General features: G+C 34.0%; 2 protein-coding genes across 2 annotated transcripts; one reads left to right on the forward strand and one right to left on the reverse strand.

Annotated features, from left to right (window-relative positions):
• The first annotated feature begins 311 nt into the window (after positions 1–311).
• LOC132727555 (fibrinogen C domain-containing protein 1-A-like) lies at positions 312–3,743 on the forward strand. Its single transcript, XM_060713103.1, has one exon. The coding sequence runs from the start codon at positions 412–414 to the stop codon at positions 1,984–1,986; it is 1,575 nt and encodes a 524-aa protein (XP_060569086.1). The 5' UTR covers positions 312–411; the 3' UTR covers positions 1,987–3,743.
• A 179-nt stretch (positions 3,744–3,922) lies between these two features.
• On the reverse strand, positions 3,923–19,720 carry LOC132727553 (uncharacterized). Its single transcript, XM_060713102.1, has 8 exons — positions 19,588–19,720; positions 15,804–16,083; positions 11,599–13,552; positions 10,414–10,531; positions 9,034–9,165; positions 6,908–7,015; positions 5,728–5,935; positions 3,923–4,850 (listed from the first exon to the last, which is right to left on the reverse strand). The coding sequence occupies exons 2-8, from the start codon at positions 15,871–15,873 to the stop codon at positions 4,570–4,572; spliced, it is 2,871 nt and encodes a 956-aa protein (XP_060569085.1). The 5' UTR covers positions 15,874–16,083; positions 19,588–19,720; the 3' UTR covers positions 3,923–4,569.
• Between the last annotated feature and the right edge of the window lie 3,737 nt (positions 19,721–23,457).

Genomic DNA, 23,457 nt, shown 5'->3' on the forward strand with positions numbered 1-23,457 from the left:
AAAAATATTTCTATAGAATAAAATAGTAAAACATAAACATTAAAGGCCCGTTTCTTAATTTTTAAATGACTGCCAATTAAGAACGCCATTGCAAAAAAATTGAATAAAGAAATAAACCATTCCAACTGAATGAATAATTGACTGTAATTACCAAAATTTGAACAACAACTTATGTAATGAACCAGATTTTTTCTCTCTTTTTTCAAGTGCCTCAAGTACCAAAATAACAAGTTCAGCATAATTAACGCAACCGGATAGTTATATAAATATGACTGGTATCTTGATATAGCTAACAAATCAGAAAGGAACTGGCAGTTTGATGTTAAAATAAAAAAAAATAATTAATCAGGCAGTATGATTATTTATATACCTTAAACATTAAATAAGTAAATAAGCACCTGCCTGTCAAACATGAAAGACGCATTTATCACTTTGCTGATTGTCGGAATAATTCATGCTTCTGCTAATGACTTGAGACTTGTAAAGGAAAGAATACGATTCTTAGAGAACAGAGTTAATTCAGAATCAAAATTCAGACATGAGGATTACTCAGAAATAATCTACAGGTTGGACGAGATAGATAAAGTATTGAATACATCGCTTGATAGCAGAGCCCGAGTAAGCCGCTACGATGAACTGCCCAAAGAAACAGGCGAAACAAGCTCTAAAGCTTTTGAACATCTAAAAGAAGACTTTATACGAATCAGGAAAGCATTTGGCGAGGTGAAGGCAAAAATGGCAAGAAGTCGTAGAGAAATTCCTATCTTAGGAAATAATCTTAAAGCAGTTCAAGAGGAAATAGACAACTATTGTAAAATAGGTTTAAACAAGACAGACAAGGTTATTTCGAGATTAGAAACAAACACATTGATGATATCAAAAGTCAGTGCAAAACAGATTGCCGTGTACGATAAGTTAGAAAACGTCAATCAACTGAAAGAAATTACTTTAAAACTTGAGCAAGTTAAACAGAAAACTGATGACATGGAGAACAAAACAGCCATAAGCAATGGAAGAGTTGATACTATAGCAGCAAATGTGGAAATAAATAAAGTAAATCTAGAACGTGTATACTCGCTGGTAACAGAATTATCAACTAACGTTAAGCCCCTATTGAGACAAGTATCAAGTATAGAAGAAACAAGCGAGTTGATAGTATCTGAAGTCAGTAAGAAACATATAAAATTGCTCAATGAAATAAATGAAAATTCTTCACACGACAATACACAATTGAAAGACATCGTTAAAAGACTTGGGCAGGTAAAAAAGCAAGTTGATGACAATGAAAACAGTAAAAGAGTAGATGCTATAGCAGCAATTGTGGAAGAGAATAAAGTAAATATAGAACGTGTATACTCGCTGGTATTATCGATCTTATTTAAACAAAGGTCTTGTAATGAAATACTCAATAACGGATTCACACTAAATGGTGCATATAACCTACGACAAGGGCATATGGTGTACTGCGACCAAACCACAGATGGTGGGGGTTGGATAGTATTTCAGAGAAGACTAGATGGTGAGGAAGACTTCTACCGTAACTGGGCTGACTACAAAAATTGCTTTGGCGATCTAAACGGCGAGTTCTGGCTCGGTAATGAACATTTGAGTTTACTGACAGCAAGTGGAGAACATGAACTTAGAATAGAGTTGGAAGATTTTGATGGAAACAGTGTATATGCCAAGTATAGCAAGTTTAAGATATATCCAGAAGATGACAACTACAAACTGGAGGTAAGTGGATATAGTGGAACTGCCGGGGATTCCCTAGCTGAACATAATGGGAGGATGTTCTCAACTTTTGACAGAGACAATGATCATGCTTCAACATCAAATTGTGCTGTTCTGTATCATGGTGCGTGGTGGTATGCGAGTTGTTACCTTTCAAATCTCAATGGCCAATATTTCGAAAAAAGTAATAAAGGAATCATGTGGCTCAGATGGAAATACTCGAGTTTAAAGATAGTAGAAATGAAATTCCGTTAGCACTTGTAGAAAAATCAACATTACTGAACTCATCTATGTTTTACTAGGTTGCTGCCAGAATATTTCCTTTGATTCTCTTGATCATCATAATAATAGTATGATGTTTTCAACGATTAACAATAATAACGATAAATACTCAATAAATTGTGCTGTCAGTCATGGTAGTATCCAAGAGTTATTATCAATCATATACAAGTAAATCTCAACAAACGGTATAGCAAACGTAAAATATTCATTCATACCGTGATGAATTTGACTATATGCAAAGGAGCGGCGAGTTTCAATATCTAAATATTGTTGGAATATTACAAAACGTATAATTCGAAAATACCTGTTTGAAAGAAATATGTTGGTTGAATATCTTGTGAATTGAGTGCGCGGAATTATTGCTGAACGGTTTAATACCTACATAACATAGCGGCATTATATTTCCTTCTAGAGCAGATGTTTGTGACCCCCCCCCCTTCCCGTGTTTTACACATCGTAAAATCAATGGATTTAGAGAAAGTTCGATGCTTATAAAATAATGAAATTGCCCTCATTTGCAATAAAAGAAAAAAAAGTAGCAAAATTAATGTACGAAGTATTTTGTCTTCCATTTCTAATACTAAATTACTGTAACTTCAACGTATATTTATTGCCAATAACAAAGGAAGCAAAAGATGGCTCAGGTAATTGGCAGACGAGTAACTGTTTGGAAATTATATCAGGACAACAAAACTAGATAGATTTTGAGAAATAAAAAGTTTTTGGGACAAACCATTTTGACGGACACAGTACAAAACGTTTTAATTATATATGTACATGTTGAAAATCAAGTAGAAACAAGCGGGGGACATGTACATGTATATCTTGGAATGGCTCCAGTCCCTGCTGACAGAAGTGTGAAGGCGTATTTACATCTGCACACCAAAATCGATGTTTTTATTGTGTTTTAACCTCTTATATTTCTAACGTATGTTTGTCTAGTTAAAAAGAAAATTCATTTTACATTTATTTTGCAAAGAAAATTCCTCGTACATTTGTCAAGTCAGGGTTTCATGTATGTTTAAACCAAACTGTTATGTGTATATTCTGAATTCTGTTTAAAGTTTCATTATTTATATAAAGTATTGTAAAATTTACAAAATTTCCCAGCTGTATTGTAATCTTAAATTAAATCGCTTTGATGTATCACCTTTCTATTATTTGATTTGTTTCATTTTTTAAACAGTTTCATATGAACGACCTTAAAGCTGCATGCCTCCGGACGAGCCGAAATTTTTCAAGAAAATTAAATTTGAGAAAAATGTGCTAAAATTTTCAGAAAAGTAAAATGTTTCAAGATTCAAGTAATGATTTACAGGTTATAGGCAATTAAAGGCTGATTTTAGGGTATTTATCATCCTATTTATACTGCGTTACTAACACAGTAAGGGCTAATTTTGCTTATTTTCACCTCTATTTGGTAATTTATATGGATTGCAAGGGCAATTTTGCAATGGGTAAATTATTTTCTTTGTTCACTTCACAATATTTTACTTTTTAATACATTTTTAAAATTTTCATGAAAATTAGCACGAATCTGGAGGCATGCTGCTTTAAACACAGAAAAAAATAAAATAAAATGGTTAAATGTTATGCTCTTGTGTCGAGCTAGTGATAACAAAAGACCTGGTCTCAGTAAACAGATTTTATTTAAAATATTTTAACAAATACATGTATATTACCATATGAAACATAAATATTATTGGTTGGACAAGTTGCTGACGGAAGAATATAGCCTGAATGAGATAAACATTACCCGAGACGCTAGTCGAGGATTATATCTATGTCAGCTAGGCTATATTCTACAGTTTGCGCAAACCAAAGATTATATTTATATCAGCACGGTTATATATTCCTGTACATGTATACTAAAAAAATAAGTAACATTAACTGATTTTTCTCATTTTAAATACTCCTGTTTATATAGCCCGCAACTTGTATAAAAAAAATTATAACGCAAATTGTTATTGACAGCAAGTTCATAATAAAACCACAGCATCTTTAGACTGTTTCCAACAAAGCACTGGAAAAAGACACATGTAAATAAGATAATGCCAGACATTCAATGACAATGGGAACACTGCAAAATTAAAAGTAATTAAGACCTGAACAATTTGACGTTTTTTTTCCATAAATTATTCAATGTTGTATCTTAGCATGATTGTAAGGGGGGGGGGGGGGGGGGCTTTGAACTTATTGAACCACTTTTAAGTCAGCTTCCTAAAACTTACCAGTACTGATGTCATACGAAGAAACACTGTAGCTCCAGTAGGGCTTGAACCTATGATTTCTGGGTTTGAGAGGCAAACATCTTAACCACTTGCCTGAAACTTACCAGTACTGGTTTTGTATGAGGAAACACTGTAGCACCATTATGCCATACCTTGCAATAAGTGCAGACCACGGATCAAACAATCTATGGTCTGCACTATTCACTGTTCCACGAAACATTGTGAACCTATTTTGAAATTTTCCTAAAAATCATGCAATGTTTTATCCAGATTGAATGATGAACAAGTATATTAGATATTATATAGTGAACAAAGTTTTGTTTTCTTATGGGAGATTTAACAGTTTGAACTGATATCCTTCATTTCGTGCTCTCTCTAGTAAACGTCTAGATTCAAGTATAAAAGTTGAATAGTTGATACTTGGATGTTTAAGCACAAGTTCTTCTATTGTTTCTAAGGTAACTCTATCACAACGAATAAGACCGAAGTAATCCAAATATTTGCAGGAAAGGGAAATCACTCTTACACCACTGTCTGTTACTTCCTGGCACCAGCCAACATCGAGAGCTTCTAGATTAGGACAATACTTTGCAATATCTTCAAGACCTATAAAAGAATACAGAAACATTTTTTTTTGGTACACAAAAACTTTTACAGACACTTTTCCGGTGAAATACCCAAGATGTGCATAAACAGGTGTCTGAATCAAACAAACAACTTTAAACATGCAAGCTAAATTTCATCCAAACATGAATGAAGCACATCCCTGACCAATTTCAAATTCACAGTCAGTTTTTATTTTATTGAATTTTAAGTTGCACCAACACAGTATTCGTCATATGGCGATTTTCCAGCTTTACTCATAGAAGAAGACCTCGGTGCCCCTCTCTGCATTATTTCAAGAAGAAACAGCCGCCAGAGTACAACCACCAATGTTCCATAAGTTAGCTCAATATCTTTCTCATATGAAAAAATCTGAAGACACTTGCCTGCTCGAACTTCCAGTGGTGAGAGGCATATGGTTTGAATTCAATGACCTTAACCACTTAGCCATGGATGCCCCTGTTTTAAGTTGATAAATTTAAGTACATGAGGTCACTGAGGCTCTATAAAAATATTGGCACAATGTATATATCTGGATAACTGTATACATAGGAACACCATAGAGATTGATCCCAGTGACCTGTTAAGCTCATAAGTGTAGAGCTCAATGCAATGCAGAGTACCTATACATTTTGATTCACATCACTCAAGTGTAAATGAGTACATGAGAGGGCCGCATGTATGGCCCTTCTTTGTGGGCCGCCACAAACTGACTGAATGATTCTGACAGGAGATTACTAGATGGATATAGCTGCCATTTGAATATGGGTTAATTCTGTAAAGTTGGCAAACATGCTTTGTGTACATATCTAAAACCATAATTATTATGCAATAACTTTACATTATATCTTTAAAAATCAAAATTCTCATCAAAACTTACCTTTATCAGTTATACTACAGGACACGCAATATAATCTTTTCAATACTGGCAGATTCTTGGCAAGCTGTGATATACACTGGTCATCCATCAACGTGTTTAGAGATACATTTACACACTGTAGATTTTTACAGAACTTGGACAAATATACCACAGAGTCCGACGTCAACCGAGGAATGTTCGACAGGTCAAGATTTGACAGTTTCCTTAACTACAATAACAACAATAGCAACAGATATAGAAATAAAAGAAAACTTTTTTTATAATTGCAAATATATGCAATGTCATTTCAAATAAATTTGAGGAAGCTTTCTAATTTAGAAAGTGGGAGGAACAGAAAACTCAACAAATACCATTTTTCAACACAGGCTGGATAAGTAATTAAAACAGGTCTATTAATTTTAAAAACTATTTGTGCTTAAAGACCCAGTACATGTAATTAAAATACAGTACTATTCTGATGTATGGAAACATTTTATTGTTTATGCAAAAACAACACAATATGCATCAATGAGTAACTTCCCCTGAGTAAGCTACCTTGAAATACACTGACTAGTAAGACGTGCAGAGTTTCTTCCCTTTAAACAACTTAAATCAACATTAAAGTGACTGTCAAGAAAAAGGAAACAGCTTCTGAAATATCAATTCAACCCTTTAACCTCCTGGAATCAAAAGAGATTAGGCAATATACAATTTATTTAACTATCATTAGCTTAGTACTGGTTGATTCCAGGAACAGATTTGAGAGTGTGTCTGTTTCAGGATCTATAAGCTATAAGCTTCCTACACATTTTATTGTTTATGAAATCAACTGAGTAACTTCCCCTGAATAAGGTCCCTTGAAATACACAGACTAGTAAGACTTGCAGTGTTGCTTCCCTTTAAACAACATTAAAATGACTGTCAACAAAAAGGAAACAGCTTCTGAAATATCAATTCAACCCTATAACCTCCTGGAATCAAAAGTAATTAGGCAATATACAGTTTATTTTACTATCAGTAGCTTAGTACTGGTTGGTTCCGGGAACAGATTTGAGAGTGTGTCTGTTCCAGGAACAGATTTTTGTGTCTACTGTATAAGCTATAAGCTTCCTACACAAATGAACTAAACTAAATTCTGTATAAGGCAAATATCAATGATTCACACTTAACATCAAGTGACTTTTGTCTTGTTATCACTTACTTTAGAGAGGTATTTTACTCCAGTATCAGTTATTCCGCAAGACATCAGATTGAGGTATAAAATTTCTGGACAACCAAGAACTATCTCTGACATGGCTGTATCAGTAACCTATAACAAATGCAAAAAATTTGATTTTCATAAATCTTTTTTAATAATGACAAATTAAAAGACTTTCAGAAATGTTATGCCATAATCATAACGATCATTAGGCCCACTTTTCTGCTTAAAAGATTAGGGAATACCCCTAGCTGGCTCCACTACTCCACCACAAATTAACCTGCTGCATAAGTTTCTCATGAGGCGATGCATCTAACATTTTGGAGTATGCTGTCTTGACAGACTACTTTCTTCTAAATTTAGCAAATACATAAAATTTAAGAAGTCTTTAAAATCTTAATGTTAAACAAGAGGGCCATGATGGCCCTGAAGTCGCTCACCTGTATATAGGCCCCCCGGAGCGGGGCCAGTTTAAACCCCCAGGGCTTTTATTTGAACAAACTTGGTAGACACCCATTAGAAGATGTTTCATGCTAAACATCTAAGGTCTAGCTCGTTGGGTTTTTTAAAAGTAGATTTTTAAAGTTTTTTCTTTACACATATATTTAAAAACAATGACACCCCTGGGGCAGGGCCAGTTTTGACCCCAGGGCTTTTATTTGAACAATCTTTGTAGACACTTACTAGAAGATGTTTCATGCTTTATATTTAAACTCTAGCTATTCGGGTTTTTTCGAAGAAGATTTTTAAGTTTTTGCTATACACATATAAGGAAAATCAATGTCCCCCCGGGCGGGGCCAATATTGACCCCAGGGCTCTTATTTGAACAAACATGGTAGACATCCATTAGAACATGTTTCATGCTAATTATCTTAGCTCTAGCTCTTAGGGTTCTTTAAAAGAAGATTTTTAAGTTTTTACAATATTCATATAGGGAAAATCAATGACCCCCTGGGGCGGGGCCAATTTTGACCCCAGGGCTCTTATTTGAACAAACTTGGTAGACATCCATTAGAACATGTTTCATGCTAAATATCTTAGCTCTAGTTTTTTGGGTTCTTTAAAAGAAGATTTTTTTAAGGTTTTTACCATATACATATAGGGAAAATCAATGACCCCCTTGGGCGGGGCCAATTTTGACCCCAGGGCTTTTATTTGAACAAATTTGGTAGACACTCACTAGAAAATGTTTCGTGCCAAATATCTAACCTCTAGCTCTTTGGGATATTTAGAAGAAGATATTTAAAGTTTTTTTCTTTTGGTTGCCATGGCAACCATAGAGTACTGCATGGAATTAATTTCTTTGAATAATTTTTAAAGGTGACCACCAAAGGAACATTCCTGTGAAGTTTTGATGAAATTCGCTTAGTGGTTTATGAGGAGATGTCATTTAAAGAAAAAGTTTACGGACGGATGTCGGACGGACGACGGACGAAAAGCGTCAGGGTGAGAGGGTGAGCTAAAAAGAGAGAAACGTATACAATATAGAGAACATTCAAGTTTTTACAATAAATACAGGATTTATTGTGGTACGAAATTATCAAATTTCACTCAGGACTGGCCTAGCCACTCATGAAATATTAATTTTCATACCTCTTGATGAGAATAAATCATGTATTTATAGAAAAAGATTGAATATCCTCTATATATTTATCGGTTCACATATCAAAATAAGAACAGTTTACAGTAAAAAAAAAAAAGTTTTTTTTTTTTTTCATTGACAAGTTTATACAGTAACACAAACATTTAGCATGTCTCTATATTGTGTTGCCTATGACTTCACTACAAAATATGTGCACAGCCATGCCATATTGATTTTACAGAGTCACAATCACGGCCAAAGTATGTGATTAAATCAGTTACTATTCAGTTGATGTATGTAAATATTTTATTTGACATCTTTATAAAACTGCACATTTGTTAAGGTCGCTTTTTTTAGATAATCATGAATTAATTTAATATAAATACACAGCTGCTGTCGATTTATGAAGTAATTTCATTTTTCTCTCTAAAAAGGTAGTTTACAGTATTATAAATTCATATAATGGCTCAGGGTTATATAATTAGACAAACAACCATTTGTATATGGTCATATAACCTGTCAAAAATCTTATAACTAATATTATACCTGGCTACAGTGATCAAGTTGAAGGGTAGTTAATCTTGGGCAGTTCTTTGCTATTCCAATCACGCTCGTGTCGGAGATCCTCGTGCATTGATTTAAATTCAAAATTCTCAGTCGATGGCAAGCTTTTGATACCTAAAAGAGATAAATGAATCTTTTTTTAAAAATGTGAATCATAAAACCTACATTTAATTTATTACTTCAAAGGATATTACAGAAAAGAAGAATTTTAATCAAACAGTGTTTATTACAATAAACATGAATATAAGGTGGACTTTAAGTTTAACTCTCACATCTTATTTATTCCTCAATATCAAAAATAACATGTATTTAAACTACTACAGTAGCCAGAAGTTTGTGTGATGTATGACAAGATCAAACCACTTCTAGGTAGGAACCAAAACTGAATACAGCAGATACATGTTATACATGCACACAGACAATACATTATTAGGTGCTGGGTGAGGTGTGACATATGATGCACATTTGATCCATACATTAGTGCAGTAAAGGTTCAACTTTTTCTACAATTTATTGAAGTTAACCTGTTTCTCACTAAGGTGATATCATGAACATCCTCAGTCAAACAAGAAGTTACTTTAACCAAAGTGTATTAGGCCTACCAAAACTGATGACTAGGTGAGTTAGAGTAGGATAGCCTGACAATTCTTTGAATACTCAAATAGAATAAAATACCTTATTTTCCTGGCAAAAGGCATATTTTACATGAACTATAAATATCTCACATGGCCGAATGAATGTTTTGTAAATGCCAATCCAAATTTACCTATAACCTTCAATTTCTAAAGAGTGGGGCAGTCTTTTCATATTGTAGACAGAATTATATTTCATACCAACCTATTACCGATATCAACTGTTGGTAAATCATCATTATTACAGTCAATCTTTTGATATACATGTATACAGTCAAATCATCTCAACTTGACTATGTTAAAATGAGCATAATGTCACTTTTAGTTAACCATTTATAATTAAATCAGCATGCCTCCAGATTCATGCTAATTTTCATGGAAATTTGGAAATGTAAAATACTGTGGAGTGAACAAAGAAAGTAATTTACACATTGCAAACGGCACTGGCAATCCACATTAATAATTACCAAAAAGAGGTCAAAATATATATAAATACCTCTTAATGCGTTAGTAACCCAGTAGAATTGTAGTGATTGATACTGCAAAATTAGTCATTAATCACACTTAACTGTTTAACATGCAAATAATCAATTAAATATTGAATCTTTTTACTTTTCTTAAGATCTTAATACATTTTTCTAAAGATTGAATTTCTTGAAATATTTTGGCTAATCTGGAGGTGTGCAGCTTTAAGGTATAGAAGATAAACATTGTTAGTCCTCATACATACTTCAAGAACAGTTTTATCTGTTATTCTACAACAAGCATCCATATACAGTTCCTGTAGATTATTGCACACTCCTACACTAGACAGGCCTTCAAAAGCTGCATCTGTCAAATCAAAACACCTGTCAAATAAAAGACAAACATGCATTTATGCTTAACGCTGTTTATGCCAGTTCATTAAAACAATACTTAAATCATTTACAACCCCATGTCTCCCTTCTATGAGGAATAGGTTGGACTTTGACACTTGGATTGTCAAACCAGTGGTAAAGACCATGCCAAGGCAACAGTCAGATGGTAATATTGGTATGTTTAATATAAAGATCAAAGACAAGATATGCACCACTCAGTAAGTCTCTTAGTCATTTAGTATCTCACATCTCATCTTTACATCATAACTTACATTAACCTCACATCTCACTTTTACAAGATAAACTTACTTAACATCTCACATCTACAACAGAACTAAAAACTTACCTCACACCCTACCGTAACTCCAACTTAACTCACATCTTGCCATTTATAACATTTATAATTCAAACTCACCTCACATCTTACCATTTTAACATAACTCAAACTTAACTCACATCTTGCCATTTAAACATAATTCAAACTCACCTCACATCTTATCATTTAAACATAATTCAAACTCACCTCACATCTTATCATTTAAACATAATTCAAACTCACCTCACATCTTACCATTTTAACATAACTCAAACTAACCTCACATCTCACCTTTACAACATAACTTACACTTATCTCACATCTCACTATTACAAGATAATCTTACTTCACATCTCATATCTACAACATAACTCAAAGTCACCTCATATCTTACCGTTTTAACATAATTCAAACTCACCTTACATCTTGCCATTTTAACATAACTCAAACTTACCTCACATCTTGCCATTTAAACATAACTCAAACTTTCCTCGCATCTAAACTTTAAAACATTACTCAAACTTAGCTCACATCTTGCCACTTTAACATAACTCAAACTTACCTCACAACTCAACTTTAAAACATAAATCACAATATCAGCTCATAACACTATGTAATTGAACTCACAAACCATCTTTTCAACACAACCACAATTCACGTCTATGCTAAATATTCAACACAGAATAACTTTTCGTCTCACCCTTTAGCAAATTGTATTAATAACCTCATAGATAATCTTTACCTCATTAGTCGAAGCTCCTCTAACAGTGGGCAACTCATTATTAGATACTTTATCCCATGATTTGTTACGAATCGGGAATCCGTTAGATTCAGAATCCTGACACGACAATCACTAAAATGTAATATCCGTTTAAAGTCAAAATCAGACAGACGATGTTGATTAACTAGAGAAATTCTCCGCCAAACATCTGGGTCCCTGCATACATTATACCAGTACTTACACACACAACTTACTCGACGCAAAAGTTGAAAAGCTGTCAAATTTTTCAGTATGTGCACTAAGACAGTTATTGGTAACCTGTTGATATTTCCTTGATTCACTATTACCTGAGTTTCATGAAAATCTAATTTAAATCTCCCATTTATCAATGTAGATTTTTCCTGATCATCATCAGTTAAAACTTCTAAGTCAGCACTTTTACAGAAATCTTTAGTCGATACTTCAGTAAATGCATTGGTAGATTCCACATTCCTGTTTGTTTTATAACTCATAGATTGTCCAGCAAGCGAATGCCTAGCAGCAGAACATTTAGCACTCTCATCAGTTTTATTTTCAGAAACATTGTTTAATGTATCATCAGCCCTTACAGCTTTTCCTAAATCACTAGACTCTGGTTTTAAACTTGTAAGATCATTTATGTTTTCTACATCTCCAGCTTTAACCAAAGGTTTATTACTTTCATCACAGCCTCCTATTTGAGTTAACAAATTTCCAAACCCTTGGAATTTGCATGGGTCTCTTGTGCTTTCTGTATTTTCTTTAATATTAGGTCCAAGAACTTCATCTAAGTCATGAGTGTGAGTACTAACTTTACCTTCTATCCTGAGAGCACTGTCCCCACTTCCATCATCTTTTACCTGGATCTTATTAAGACTGACCATTCTTGAACCCTCTATACATTCACCTTTAATTGATGCTTTATAACTTTCTGCATGAACTGTATCACTATCTTGTTTCCCATAATTCCTTAAACTTCCTGTTGTTCCAGAACCACTCATTATATTTCCCATTACTGAGTTTGAAAACATTTCCACAAAACATGACTCATTGAATCCATCTGCTTGTAGACCTTTGTCATGTCTTAACCTACATGAACCTACAGTTTCTGCTTCTATATCAACATTCCCAACACTGTTTGATGTGTCTTGACAAGTTTCAATACTTCTTACATCAGAGTTCTCCAAATTATTCATCCCTACTTTATTGGCAAATATTGCATTATCACCAAACTCTGGTTTCTTCTGGACGTCTTCATTTTTCTTATCTTCAATGATGTTACCTGCTTTGCTGTCAACAGAAATTTTTTTGAATGTCAATTGATGACTAGGTGAAAGTTTATTGTGTTTATTATAATTTTCAGCATCTATTTTACTCAATTCTTCTTTTATGATGTCGGAACTTGGCAATGTATCTATCTTTTTCTTTACTAAGTTGGTATTAACTCTATCCATTGGTCTTTTAAGTTTAGGACTTTCCAACTTTTGCAGCAGATCCCTGTGGACCTTGGATGCATATCTCTCACGATTACTCATATACGAGTTCTCAGCTATAGCTTGCACATTTTGTACGTATTCACAGAAACCAGAATGTGATTTCACATTTTGTGTGATTTTCAAGGGCTGGTTTAAATTTAAGGAACAATTTTTCACATCTGCCATATTTTCATTACCCTCCTGAGAACCAGTCTTTTTAATATTAGCCTGCTTTTGCAATGACATTGCACTATTCTCTTCACTACTCGACTGTACATCAAAATCATTTTGTGTAGACTGGCTCCCTTCTCCAACACAATCAGATTTACTTTTAAAGTCTCCTGTACCTCCTACAGATGGATGCCATTGAATTGTCTCCCTTTCTTCAACAGAGTCGCCCTTTTCATTGACAGTTGTGTCCCTTGATGTACAATAATCAAACTCATGACTACCAGTGGCATGTTTCAGATGCATACCAGTTTCTACAATTATATATAATATTATTTCCAAATTAAAAAGAGAGAAAAATTTTAGACTTACTACATAATGTATGACATATGAGCCACGTCATGACAACAGCAACATAATGGGTTTGCGACCAGCATGGATCCAGACCAGTCTGTGCATCCACGCAGTCTGATCAGGATCCATGCTGTTCGCTATCAGTTTCTCTACTTGCTATAGGGTTTGTAATGTTGGTTTTGTCATGACGCGGCTCATATAATTTCAGTCAATGAAATTTGGGTCAGAAAACTACAAGTCATTCTAGCTAGTGGTGGGTGATATCTAGAAGCCAAAAATTTTTACCATCGCATTCATCCAAAAACTGTTTAAATTTTCATTAACTGGAAAGTAAGGTAAAAGATATTAAATAATACCATTATTTTGTAATCTTATTTCCTGGATTGAGGATATATGAGTTTTTCAACTAGAAACTCTCTCATTTCTTTTTTAGAAAATAAGGTGAGAGGTTGCTTATTTTCAAAGACCGGAGAAGTTATTGCCTCAGAAAATTTTTACAAGCCCAACCTTGGGCTAGCAGGCCATTGCTAAATTGACAGACAATATAGCTTGACATAAAATCAGTGTGCCTATACCACATGACTTTGAGGTCATTTTTTTTTGTACAACGGCAAGCTGAACAAGAGCTGTCGGTAGGACAGCACGATCGACTATTCTTAGTGCTTGATAGTAAAAGAGCCTTGATTATATAAAATTTTCTAAGTAAACAAAAACAAAAGGGCCAAATTTTTCTTTAAATCCATGTTACAAGTTTCAAAGCCATATGTCAATGGACTTTGTATATGTTTGAGGTGTTAATAAACTTGAACATAAATTCTAAGTTGAAAAAGGGACATAATTCTGTCAAAATGCTTAATAGAGTTACCTTCTCCTGTCTACATGTTGGGGTCATGATGGTGAACAAGTGTGCAAAGTTTCAAAGCCATATGTCAATGGACTTCGAAAATATTTGAGGTGTTACAAAAACTTAAACATAAAGTTAAACATAAATTCTAAGTAAAAAAAAGGTGCCGTATTTTACCAAAATGCTTGATAATGTTACCTTCTTCTGTCTATAGGTTGGGGTCATGATGGTGAACAAGTGTGCAAAGTTTCAAAGCCATTTGTAAATGGACTTTGAAAATATTGAGGTATTACAAAAACTTTAACATAAGTGGTTGACGCCCAGGTGACTAGGATAGCTCTACTAATTGTTATCGAAGTCTTGCTAAAAAGTAAATACAACACCCAATACAAATCTTGAAAGGCACATAAGTTCCTTATTTATTTATCAAATACAACCAAATAAAGTGGAGGCTAAAGGAAAAGTTGTATATCATAAGTGTATGGAAATGATTTCTATGATACATGGAAAGTTTCGGCTAAAACCGGAAAAACTATATTTTTCTCCTAATGTTTGTATGGTAAGAAAATCACTTGCACAGTAGTATATGTACAGTGTAGAGTAAAACCACTCTCAGTAAGCTTCCTCAAATATTCCTCAATGGAGTAGAGAATCGGAACAAAAGTCAAATTCAATGTCACTCCGCCATGAAAGCCATGAAATAAAGTTATCATCTATTACATTAAGTATGGGTAAGAGTTCGTATTAAGACGACCGTAGGTAGTCTTATCGAACTCTTACCCATATAACTGCAAATCGGCTCTTACAACTCGATATCAGATAAAAATATAGAAAGTGTCACCTCTTTAATTAAGCATAACATTATTTTTCCCCAGCAGTCACGTACAAACAAGGATGGGGTCCAATTACTTAATCTTGCATGTAAAACAATGAGTTTTCAGCAATACCTAGGATTGTTAATGCAATTCATTCCTGTCATATGAAACAAAATAATGTTTTGCTTACTTTTTCTAGAAAATATAAAACAGTCAGCAATTAATAATTGACATTTTTCATAGAGTTTAAAGGATATCAAAAAGTTACTGTGTTCACATTTGTCTCTGCGAGCTGAGCTCCACGTGCATTATCTATGTAATAAATTTGAATGTATCCTCACATTGCTACAGTGTTATCAGCCTTTTTAGAAACACCTGACCTGGCTAATTAAAATATGCCAATCACAATTTTCACTATCAGCATTGGTTTCTTTATGAAATAGCGGCTATACTAATTACTGCCGAGTAAGAGCCGATTTGCAGTTATTATTATATATTGTTTATTCCAGAATTCAAAAAGAATTCAAAACAAGTTAATTATGTATACCCAACCTTGATCAATATCATCGCCTTCAGAAACTCTCTGTCGTTTACAAGGGCAGTCATTTCCTAGCTGATCCATTGTTTTTAAAATACCAATGCTTGTTTTCCTACTGGCATGAAACCATCCCTTGTTGATCCATGTTTGTTTTCTATTTCCTGGTTCCTCCACTGTACGTATCTACACCTATGTATGCTTTCCACTCTGTACAAAATTTTTCTTCATTTCATCATTTGTGTTTTTCTTCATCAATGAGTTTAGAAATGCAGTAACAACTTTCCAAGGATAGATCTAAACAAAAGAATATCAACTTTAACAATAACCAAAATATACTTTAAAACACATACCAGCATTTTATCTGAAATGTAACAGAATATATTTAAAGTATAAAGCAAGTTAGCATTTCTACCTATTTTACCTATTTTAAATTAGACTAAATGATTATTTGATTCAGCCAAACCTATACTAACAGTTACCTCTGTTCAGTAATCACCTCGCCTAAAGGTGTATCTGCAGATAAATAGGTAATATCTATCTGTATGTTTACAGTTTCCATCTCTATCAATTCCAAAATTGTTGTCTCAAGTAAACATTATATACCGGTAATTAATAAATGGGTTTGAGAGTAACAGCAAAATTATCATCCTGAGGAAAATACTGCTACCCCGAGGGCCAAGGGTAACAGTATTTTTAGGGGGGATGATTTTTACTGTTGCTCACAAACCTATGTGTTATTTATTTTATTAATCTGAAGAAAAAAATACTTCATGGGACACTGTTTCCATATGATTCTTTTTTGGAGACTTTTAATACAAAAACAGTACTGTAAAAATTTTTTAATCACATGGTACACTAACTTGATTGAACAGTAAGAATAACTGTTATTGGCCTATGGGAAATTAACATTAAAGAAATAGTGAGGGGTAAGAAAATAAACTTTAACTAAAAAGTTATTTTTCATTTGTTTTAGTGCAAATATTATCAAACCTTTGAGAAAGCAATTGTTATCTTAAGTTGTTCCTAAATTTGTGTTGAACTGATTTATAGTAGCATATTATAATTTTTTTACAGCCATATTTTCAAACTGGCTGTTTTGCACTATTTTGTCTGACCAGTCAGAAATATGAGATTTTATTCCGTGTGACCATTTATTGTTCGACAAAGGGCACAATTTTTGGTGGACATTCCCTATGGCATTGTATATAGCGTTCATGTCATGTCATAGTATCCTGGTGATATTATAGAAATACAAATGATGTTATCTTTAGACGGAAATTTCAGTTAGCACACAAAATAATACAAACATTCTATATTAAGTGTTTCATCTTATATACTGTATACAGTGTTCAATCTAGAACAAATTCCCAGGAGGCCCTTTGGGCCCATAAACTTTTCAAAAGGGGGTCATTTGAGAAAAAAGGGGGCCCACACTTAAAAGAACATCAAAGTCAAATAAGGTATTGTATCTTTTAAGTTACTTGTTCACGTACCATATATAGACCAAAAACGGTTGCAAAATTCCAAAACAATCGACTCACTAAAAAATGACATTATTTGAACCTTTTTTGAGAGTTCTGTTAGCGTTGATACAGGCGCAATTTTAAGAACTGATTGGTAAAGAAACGATGACATAATGTTCAAAGAAACATATGAATCGTATTTTAATGTTACCAGGGATATTTGATAATAATGTTCAGTTTTTTAATCAGCGCCCGATATATAAAAGAAAATCATATTTTGCAATTAGGTTTGTTGATGAAGAATATAAACTTACAATAGTCGCTAAAAACATTTACCCTTCTCAATATATATCCAAGTGAAAAACAAAGTGTCAACTGAACAGGTGCTAAGACAATGTATATTGACATACCGGTACCTTTGATCTTTTGTCAGGGCAGCAGTTCTTACGTCACGCTTAAGATGTCTGCACTGATTAATGATATGCACAATGTTTTAGCGCCGACCAGCCAAAGACCAATCAAAGTTTATTTACTCAATTGTCAAACACTCCCTTGCCAATCGTGTTTGATTAGCTCCATCTTTAAGACTTTTTTAATTGGATGAAGGCGTGTTCGTAATAATTTATGCACACTTCTCTATAATTAACTTGCACTGTTTTCACTAATATATAGTTTTTTTTCTTCCGGAAAGTTATGACATATTTATTTGTTTTGACCGTGAAAAAACTATAACTACACGTACGTATTGGATTATCTGTGACGATTTGTTTATAAAAACTGTGACTCAAAAGTAAGTAATAGTTACGGTACATTTAAGAACAATTCTACATACATGTAGTATTTACAGACCCCTGCAGAGAGAGCGTAGCGATCAAGGTTTTAAAAAGGTTACCGAGTGCGGTAACTATCTTACCAACATGCTCTTGTTTTTCTATACAAACTTCAGTTTTGAATTCAGTATTTATTAATATTATTCACAAGAAACTTTATTATGTACTTAATCAGGTTTAAGAAAGCATTCTAATGTCATTTAGGGCATTTTCTATGAGTGCGCCCATCGGGCCCACAGTTGAATTTGTTTTGCGCCGGCGGTCTTTTCAGGGGGTCAATGGCGCAATGGCGCGCTCTAGATTGAACACTGTGTATATATAAACAGAGCTGAGCACCTTAACTTAAAAGCTGTCAGGTTACAGCTCAATAGCAAGAGCCTTGGACTGTGAATACAGTGACCCGGGTTCGATTATCAGATGGTGCACATCATTTTTGTTGCGAATGGTCATGAAATCCTTTCTACAGTCCTTCGCACAGTACCTCTGCTCTGTCATGTACAGAAGTTATCAGTTCCTTGCGAAAGAGAAGGCAACTAGTACTTGTAAAATGTTTGACAGCCTGCCTAGGAACTATGCGGTGGCTGAGCTGTGCTTTTGTAAATTTACTGCCGTGCTCTGGAGTGAAAACTACCACTACTATGAAAACTCTCGCACAGACACACACCTGCACATCATACTTTAAAGAGGGTGTTGCAGTACTGTATAAATATATAGATAGAAACTTAGAAAGATAACCACCTAAGCCAAGGCAATTATCGTATAAGTACCTAATCTCACACCCAACCTATTCTCAAACCTTTCATTCATGTGCTGTTATTTTTTTAATATAAGTGACTATGATGTCCTGAACTTGTGTGCATAATAGCTTTGTTTCTGACAGACATGTCTGCTGATGTCAAATAAAAACAGTGCATAGGAACAAATATTTACATTACATATTTTATTTCTTAGGGTAATTTCATACACATTGCTATTACCTTTGTAAGTCCCATAAATACACCATTCACTATTTGTGAAATTGATATTAGAGACAAAAAATATCTTAAAGCAGGTACCTGCATCCTGTAGGGAACTTCATTGTCATGTGATAGTCATATAACAATCACTTCATTGGCTAAACTCAATAGTAGAATTTTAGAGATACTTGAAGGGGTTTGAGATTAGGTTCTTTATTTTAAGAGGCCATGTCAGTTTTAAAAGAGAGGGTTATGCTTTTCCAAGATGGAAATAGAGCTTTTTTAATTGTTGAATTTCAGTCAAATTTTACAGAAATGTTACATAAAGATTAAAATGTACAAATTTAAAGAATTTTTATAAAGATATATTCCTATTTATGCTAAAAGACCTCTTGAATGCTTAGAGGTTTGAGAACTGGTTAGTCCACGATAAATGTCACCTACAAAAACAACAACCTTGACAAGAATCAATATTGTCAATCAATGCTTATTGGTCAAACAATAGTATGTCTGACAACAAAAATAGTTTTGAATGAAATGACAACTTACATGGTAAAATCGTAACAACAAAATGACAAAATGACAAAGTTCTCAAATCTGTCAAAATTGTTTTCAGTCCATTTCACGTTTCCGTGTGTGTTTCGTCATCAAAATGTGTGTATCTAAATAGAAACTACCAAAAAGTAATTTAAATACACAGAAGAAATAAAAGTTCAAACTTCAAGATCAGTTAATTCAAAGTTGGAACAGTGATGTCCAATCTTTAAGCAAATGTTTAAACTAATGGTCACTATCTCTTTCATTGTTCACATTTTGTTAACAGTAGACGTAAATTTATTAAACCGTATATTATTGTAGGTATCCTAATGTATTGAAGTTTGAAGATCTTTATGAAAAGTAAAACAAGTCACATAAAAAACTTACTTTATTTTGTAAAGAAATAATTACCACATGCAAATAATAAGTATACTGTAATGTTGTATTGTTAGTCTCTTAGAAATTTTGTCTTTGAATTACTGTGTACAGTACAGTAAAAAACTGCTGGCCTTGTAAAATCTTTACGTTAGTTTACACGTTTTCTAGCTAGAACCATTTGGTTTCCTACATGTAATTATTGTAAAGATACATGTATATATAAGTTAACGTGCCTTTGAAATATCATTAATGATATCAACATCTCATCTAGCCTAATTAATTCGGCGTGAACGGTTTGACCCATTTTACAGACTTTTTTTACTGTCAAACCGGACAGCGCCCGTCCAAAATTATCTCGGTGTCTCTTTGACAAGTCTTATTAGTTGGACTACATTTCATCGTGATTAATGATAACAACAACAACAACAACAACAACAGCAACATTTAAATTAGTAAGTAATGATGATGCTGTTGTAAATAGTAAAAAAAATCGTGCCAGTAATAATGTAAGTAATAAGTGTATTTGGTAAAAAAAGAAAAATAACATAATTTTTTGAACCTCATTCGTGGTTATTTATTTATCGATATATCAATAAAAGAATCCGTGGTGAAAATGACCTTATGTAAGTAATAGAAAGAGCATCGAAACACGAGGCTATCTAATTTGTACTTGGGGGCGTAGCCCCCGAGTATTAATCAGATTGCCGAGTGTTTGATGTTCCTTCTTTTTTGTAACATAAAAACACGTTCCCTGTTGTCGCAATATGAAACCCCGGAAAAAAGTAAACAATAAATGAGCATCTGAATATGATATTTCTGTCGCTTTGTCTTTCTCTGCCGAAACAATAAGTAAACCTCAGTAAAAATGAACCAATCAATGGACATGCTCTGGAGTGCGGGCAACTAATACCTCCAGTTAACGCACTGTGCATGTATATCTATACGATTTAACTCGGACACATTTTCAACAGAAAGGTCCCAAAACTATGATACAATCTCTTATTAACGTTCTCAATTTCATCACATTTAGAAAAACAGTATTAATTGTGGCGTGCAAAATAGTGCAATGATACCCTTAGAGATATCATGTAGCTCTATTAAAGCATGGGATATAGAAATATCTTGTAACGCTTATATTGCACTGTTGGGGACTTTCATATTATTTTTGAAAAGATCACATATTAAAACACACAAAATAACGCTCTGGCGTTTTAGGTAGGAATACTTTTCGTTAGTAGCAATACTTTTCGTTTCCAAAATATGTGGAATTAATGGACACGTTTACAGCTTCACGCAAGGTCAGTCAAGGAACTTCAATGAGAAACAAGGGAGAATTCAGTGTTTATTTTTAGGAATGATACGTTTGTTTGATTGATGACACTTTACTGGTGCATTCATTTAACTGCATTCATTTAACCACGACAGTCAACATCCATTATATTATGTCATGAACCATGACTTTTAAACCTTAATCTAAATATGGTACCAAATGTTTACCATTATGAGACAGTTTGTCTCACGCGAAATGCAGGTCTGGCCAAGGTAAAGGTAAAATAAGCTGTGGGTGAACATAGGTAAGTAAAGTCAATTTATTCAAATGTAAATGACAAATTCATTCCTTTTAAATAAGGTCAAGGCAGATACATGTGTAGCAATGGCAGAAATACCTTTTCAACGTTAGTGCGGGAAGTAGCCCAACAAATTGTGCGCTTTAGGGCTTTTTTTACATAGACGATGGCCGCCCTTCTGTAAAGACAGACATCTATGAAATATCAGATTATAAAATCGGTCTGTCTTGCCGTCGAAATATTGAGACTAGTGCGGGAAGCTGACATTTGGGCTAAGCGAAACAAGTGCCAGTTCATACACTTGGCACAAACTATAATTTTAGTGACGTGATTAACATAGTTATGGAAGCAATTGCATTTAAATGATTGAACATAGATACATTGGCGTGAAAAAAGAGGGCCCTATCTATTTTTTCAACTCCGAAGGCGGAATATACAAATTCGAAGCTCTTAAACTTTAATGACATAACAACGGGGAAAATGAAAAGGCTACATCATGCTCTGTTTGATTGAGCCTGACCAGTGAGACAGCAGTGGTCCAGTGTCTATTCTAGGATTTGAAATAAAGCGGGGGGGGGGTTATCGATAAGTGAGAATTTATTACATTTGTTGATTTTTTTCCCTTCTTTCTCTATGTAAAATTTCCCCCCTGCCTCTGGAAAAATTAGGGGGAATTCTCAAAAATATGGATGAATCAACCCCATCCCCCCTCCTAGAATAGGCACTGGTGGTCAGTGCATGCAACCGTCCACTTCCCCTAGCACCGCCTTAAGGGGAATATAAATCATGAATATGAAAACACCGTGTACTTTCAACCATCGGCAGGTCTGTTCGTGCTGTGGAGATCCTGGAACTTTCCATTTATTGTATTTATAGTAATATTATTTAGTATATTAAAGTGATTCTGACCCGTACTCGGCTGACATACATGTCATATTTGTCTATGTTCACGTACCGAATCGTTGTGCCACTTTTTTTGTCTACCTCGGAGTTTTAGCACGAATGCGCGCGTTTGCTGATATATATTTCATGAACAGGAAGGGCTAGAGACTTAATGTCGGCCTCATTTGGAAGCTTAATGCAAACGTGAAATAGTGATAAAAGTTTTTTTTTAATTATCTGGACAATTGTCCCGGGAAATGATCCACTTGCTCGTAGACTCGAATCTGGAGTTTCCGCCCTTCTTTTAACTTATAGTATATCTTAAAGGGGGCTCATATTTCATTTTTTTATGATTTTTGACACATTTAAGATGAACACAAAGGTTCTTTTATCAAAGAAAAGTGACATGTGGTTACCAACTAGAAGAATGAGACAAAAAGATTAAATTCCGTAATTATCTTAAAGATGACTGAACTGTTTTCATATAGGAACAATTGCCAGATTCTTGCTAGAAAAAAATAAGACTAGTCTAAATTTGACCACTATAACACAAATTCAGCTCATTGTTGTTACATTTCATGCTTACAAGTCGAAGAGTGTTAAATTTGTCGTGTAACGACCGTATTCTAGCGGCTATTCAGCGTTGATTGGGCCAAGGATTCACGTCTCCTTTGAATAGAATTCCTAGAACTGTTTGCGATGTGCTAGGTGGGGTTGTTGTGACTGCAATGTGAACGTTGTTCCCTATTGTTAACATGTACTTTTGTAATTTTGATGACAGAAAATAAAAAGCTCCGCTTTAATTGATAATGTTGCAATTTCATTAATGGTAAGTGTAGATTGTTGGTATATGTATAAACATGGCCACATTAATATACCAATTATAATGCCACTAGTAGAGGGAGGCAAGCTTGTCCTGACAAACAGCTTGGTCAATGCGTCCAGTAGAGTGAGTCAAGGCTGCCCCGATAAACAGTCCAGTTTATGGCTTCACTCCAGTGCAGTGAGACAACTGTGCACCGATAAACATACTGACCAATGCCTTCAGTAGAGT

Source organism: Ruditapes philippinarum, unplaced genomic scaffold (assembly GCF_026571515.1).
Source record: "Ruditapes philippinarum isolate M1 unplaced genomic scaffold, ASM2657151v2 ctg1536_1_1_1_1, whole genome shotgun sequence".
Lineage (NCBI taxonomy): Eukaryota > Metazoa > Mollusca > Bivalvia > Venerida > Veneridae > Ruditapes > Ruditapes philippinarum.

What these genes read in the sequence shown, in the direction of transcription:
- LOC132727555 (XM_060713103.1), top strand. Translation starts at nt 412, where the DNA reads ATGAAAGACGCATTTATCACTTTGCTGATTGTCGGAATAATTCATGCT.
- LOC132727553 (XM_060713102.1), bottom strand. Translation starts at nt 15,873, where the DNA reads ATGGATCAGCTAGGAAATGACTGCCCTTGTAAACGACAGAGAGTTTCT. An exon ending in AGGCGATGATATTGATCAAG is followed by an intron (nt 13,553 to 15,803) that starts GTTGGGTATACA and finishes ATATAATTGTAG; the next exon opens with AAACTGGTATGCATCTGAAA. An exon ending in GAGGAGCTTCGACTAATGAG is followed by an intron (nt 10,532 to 11,598) that starts GTAAAGATTATC and finishes TTTATTTGACAG; the next exon opens with GTGTTTTGATTTGACAGATG.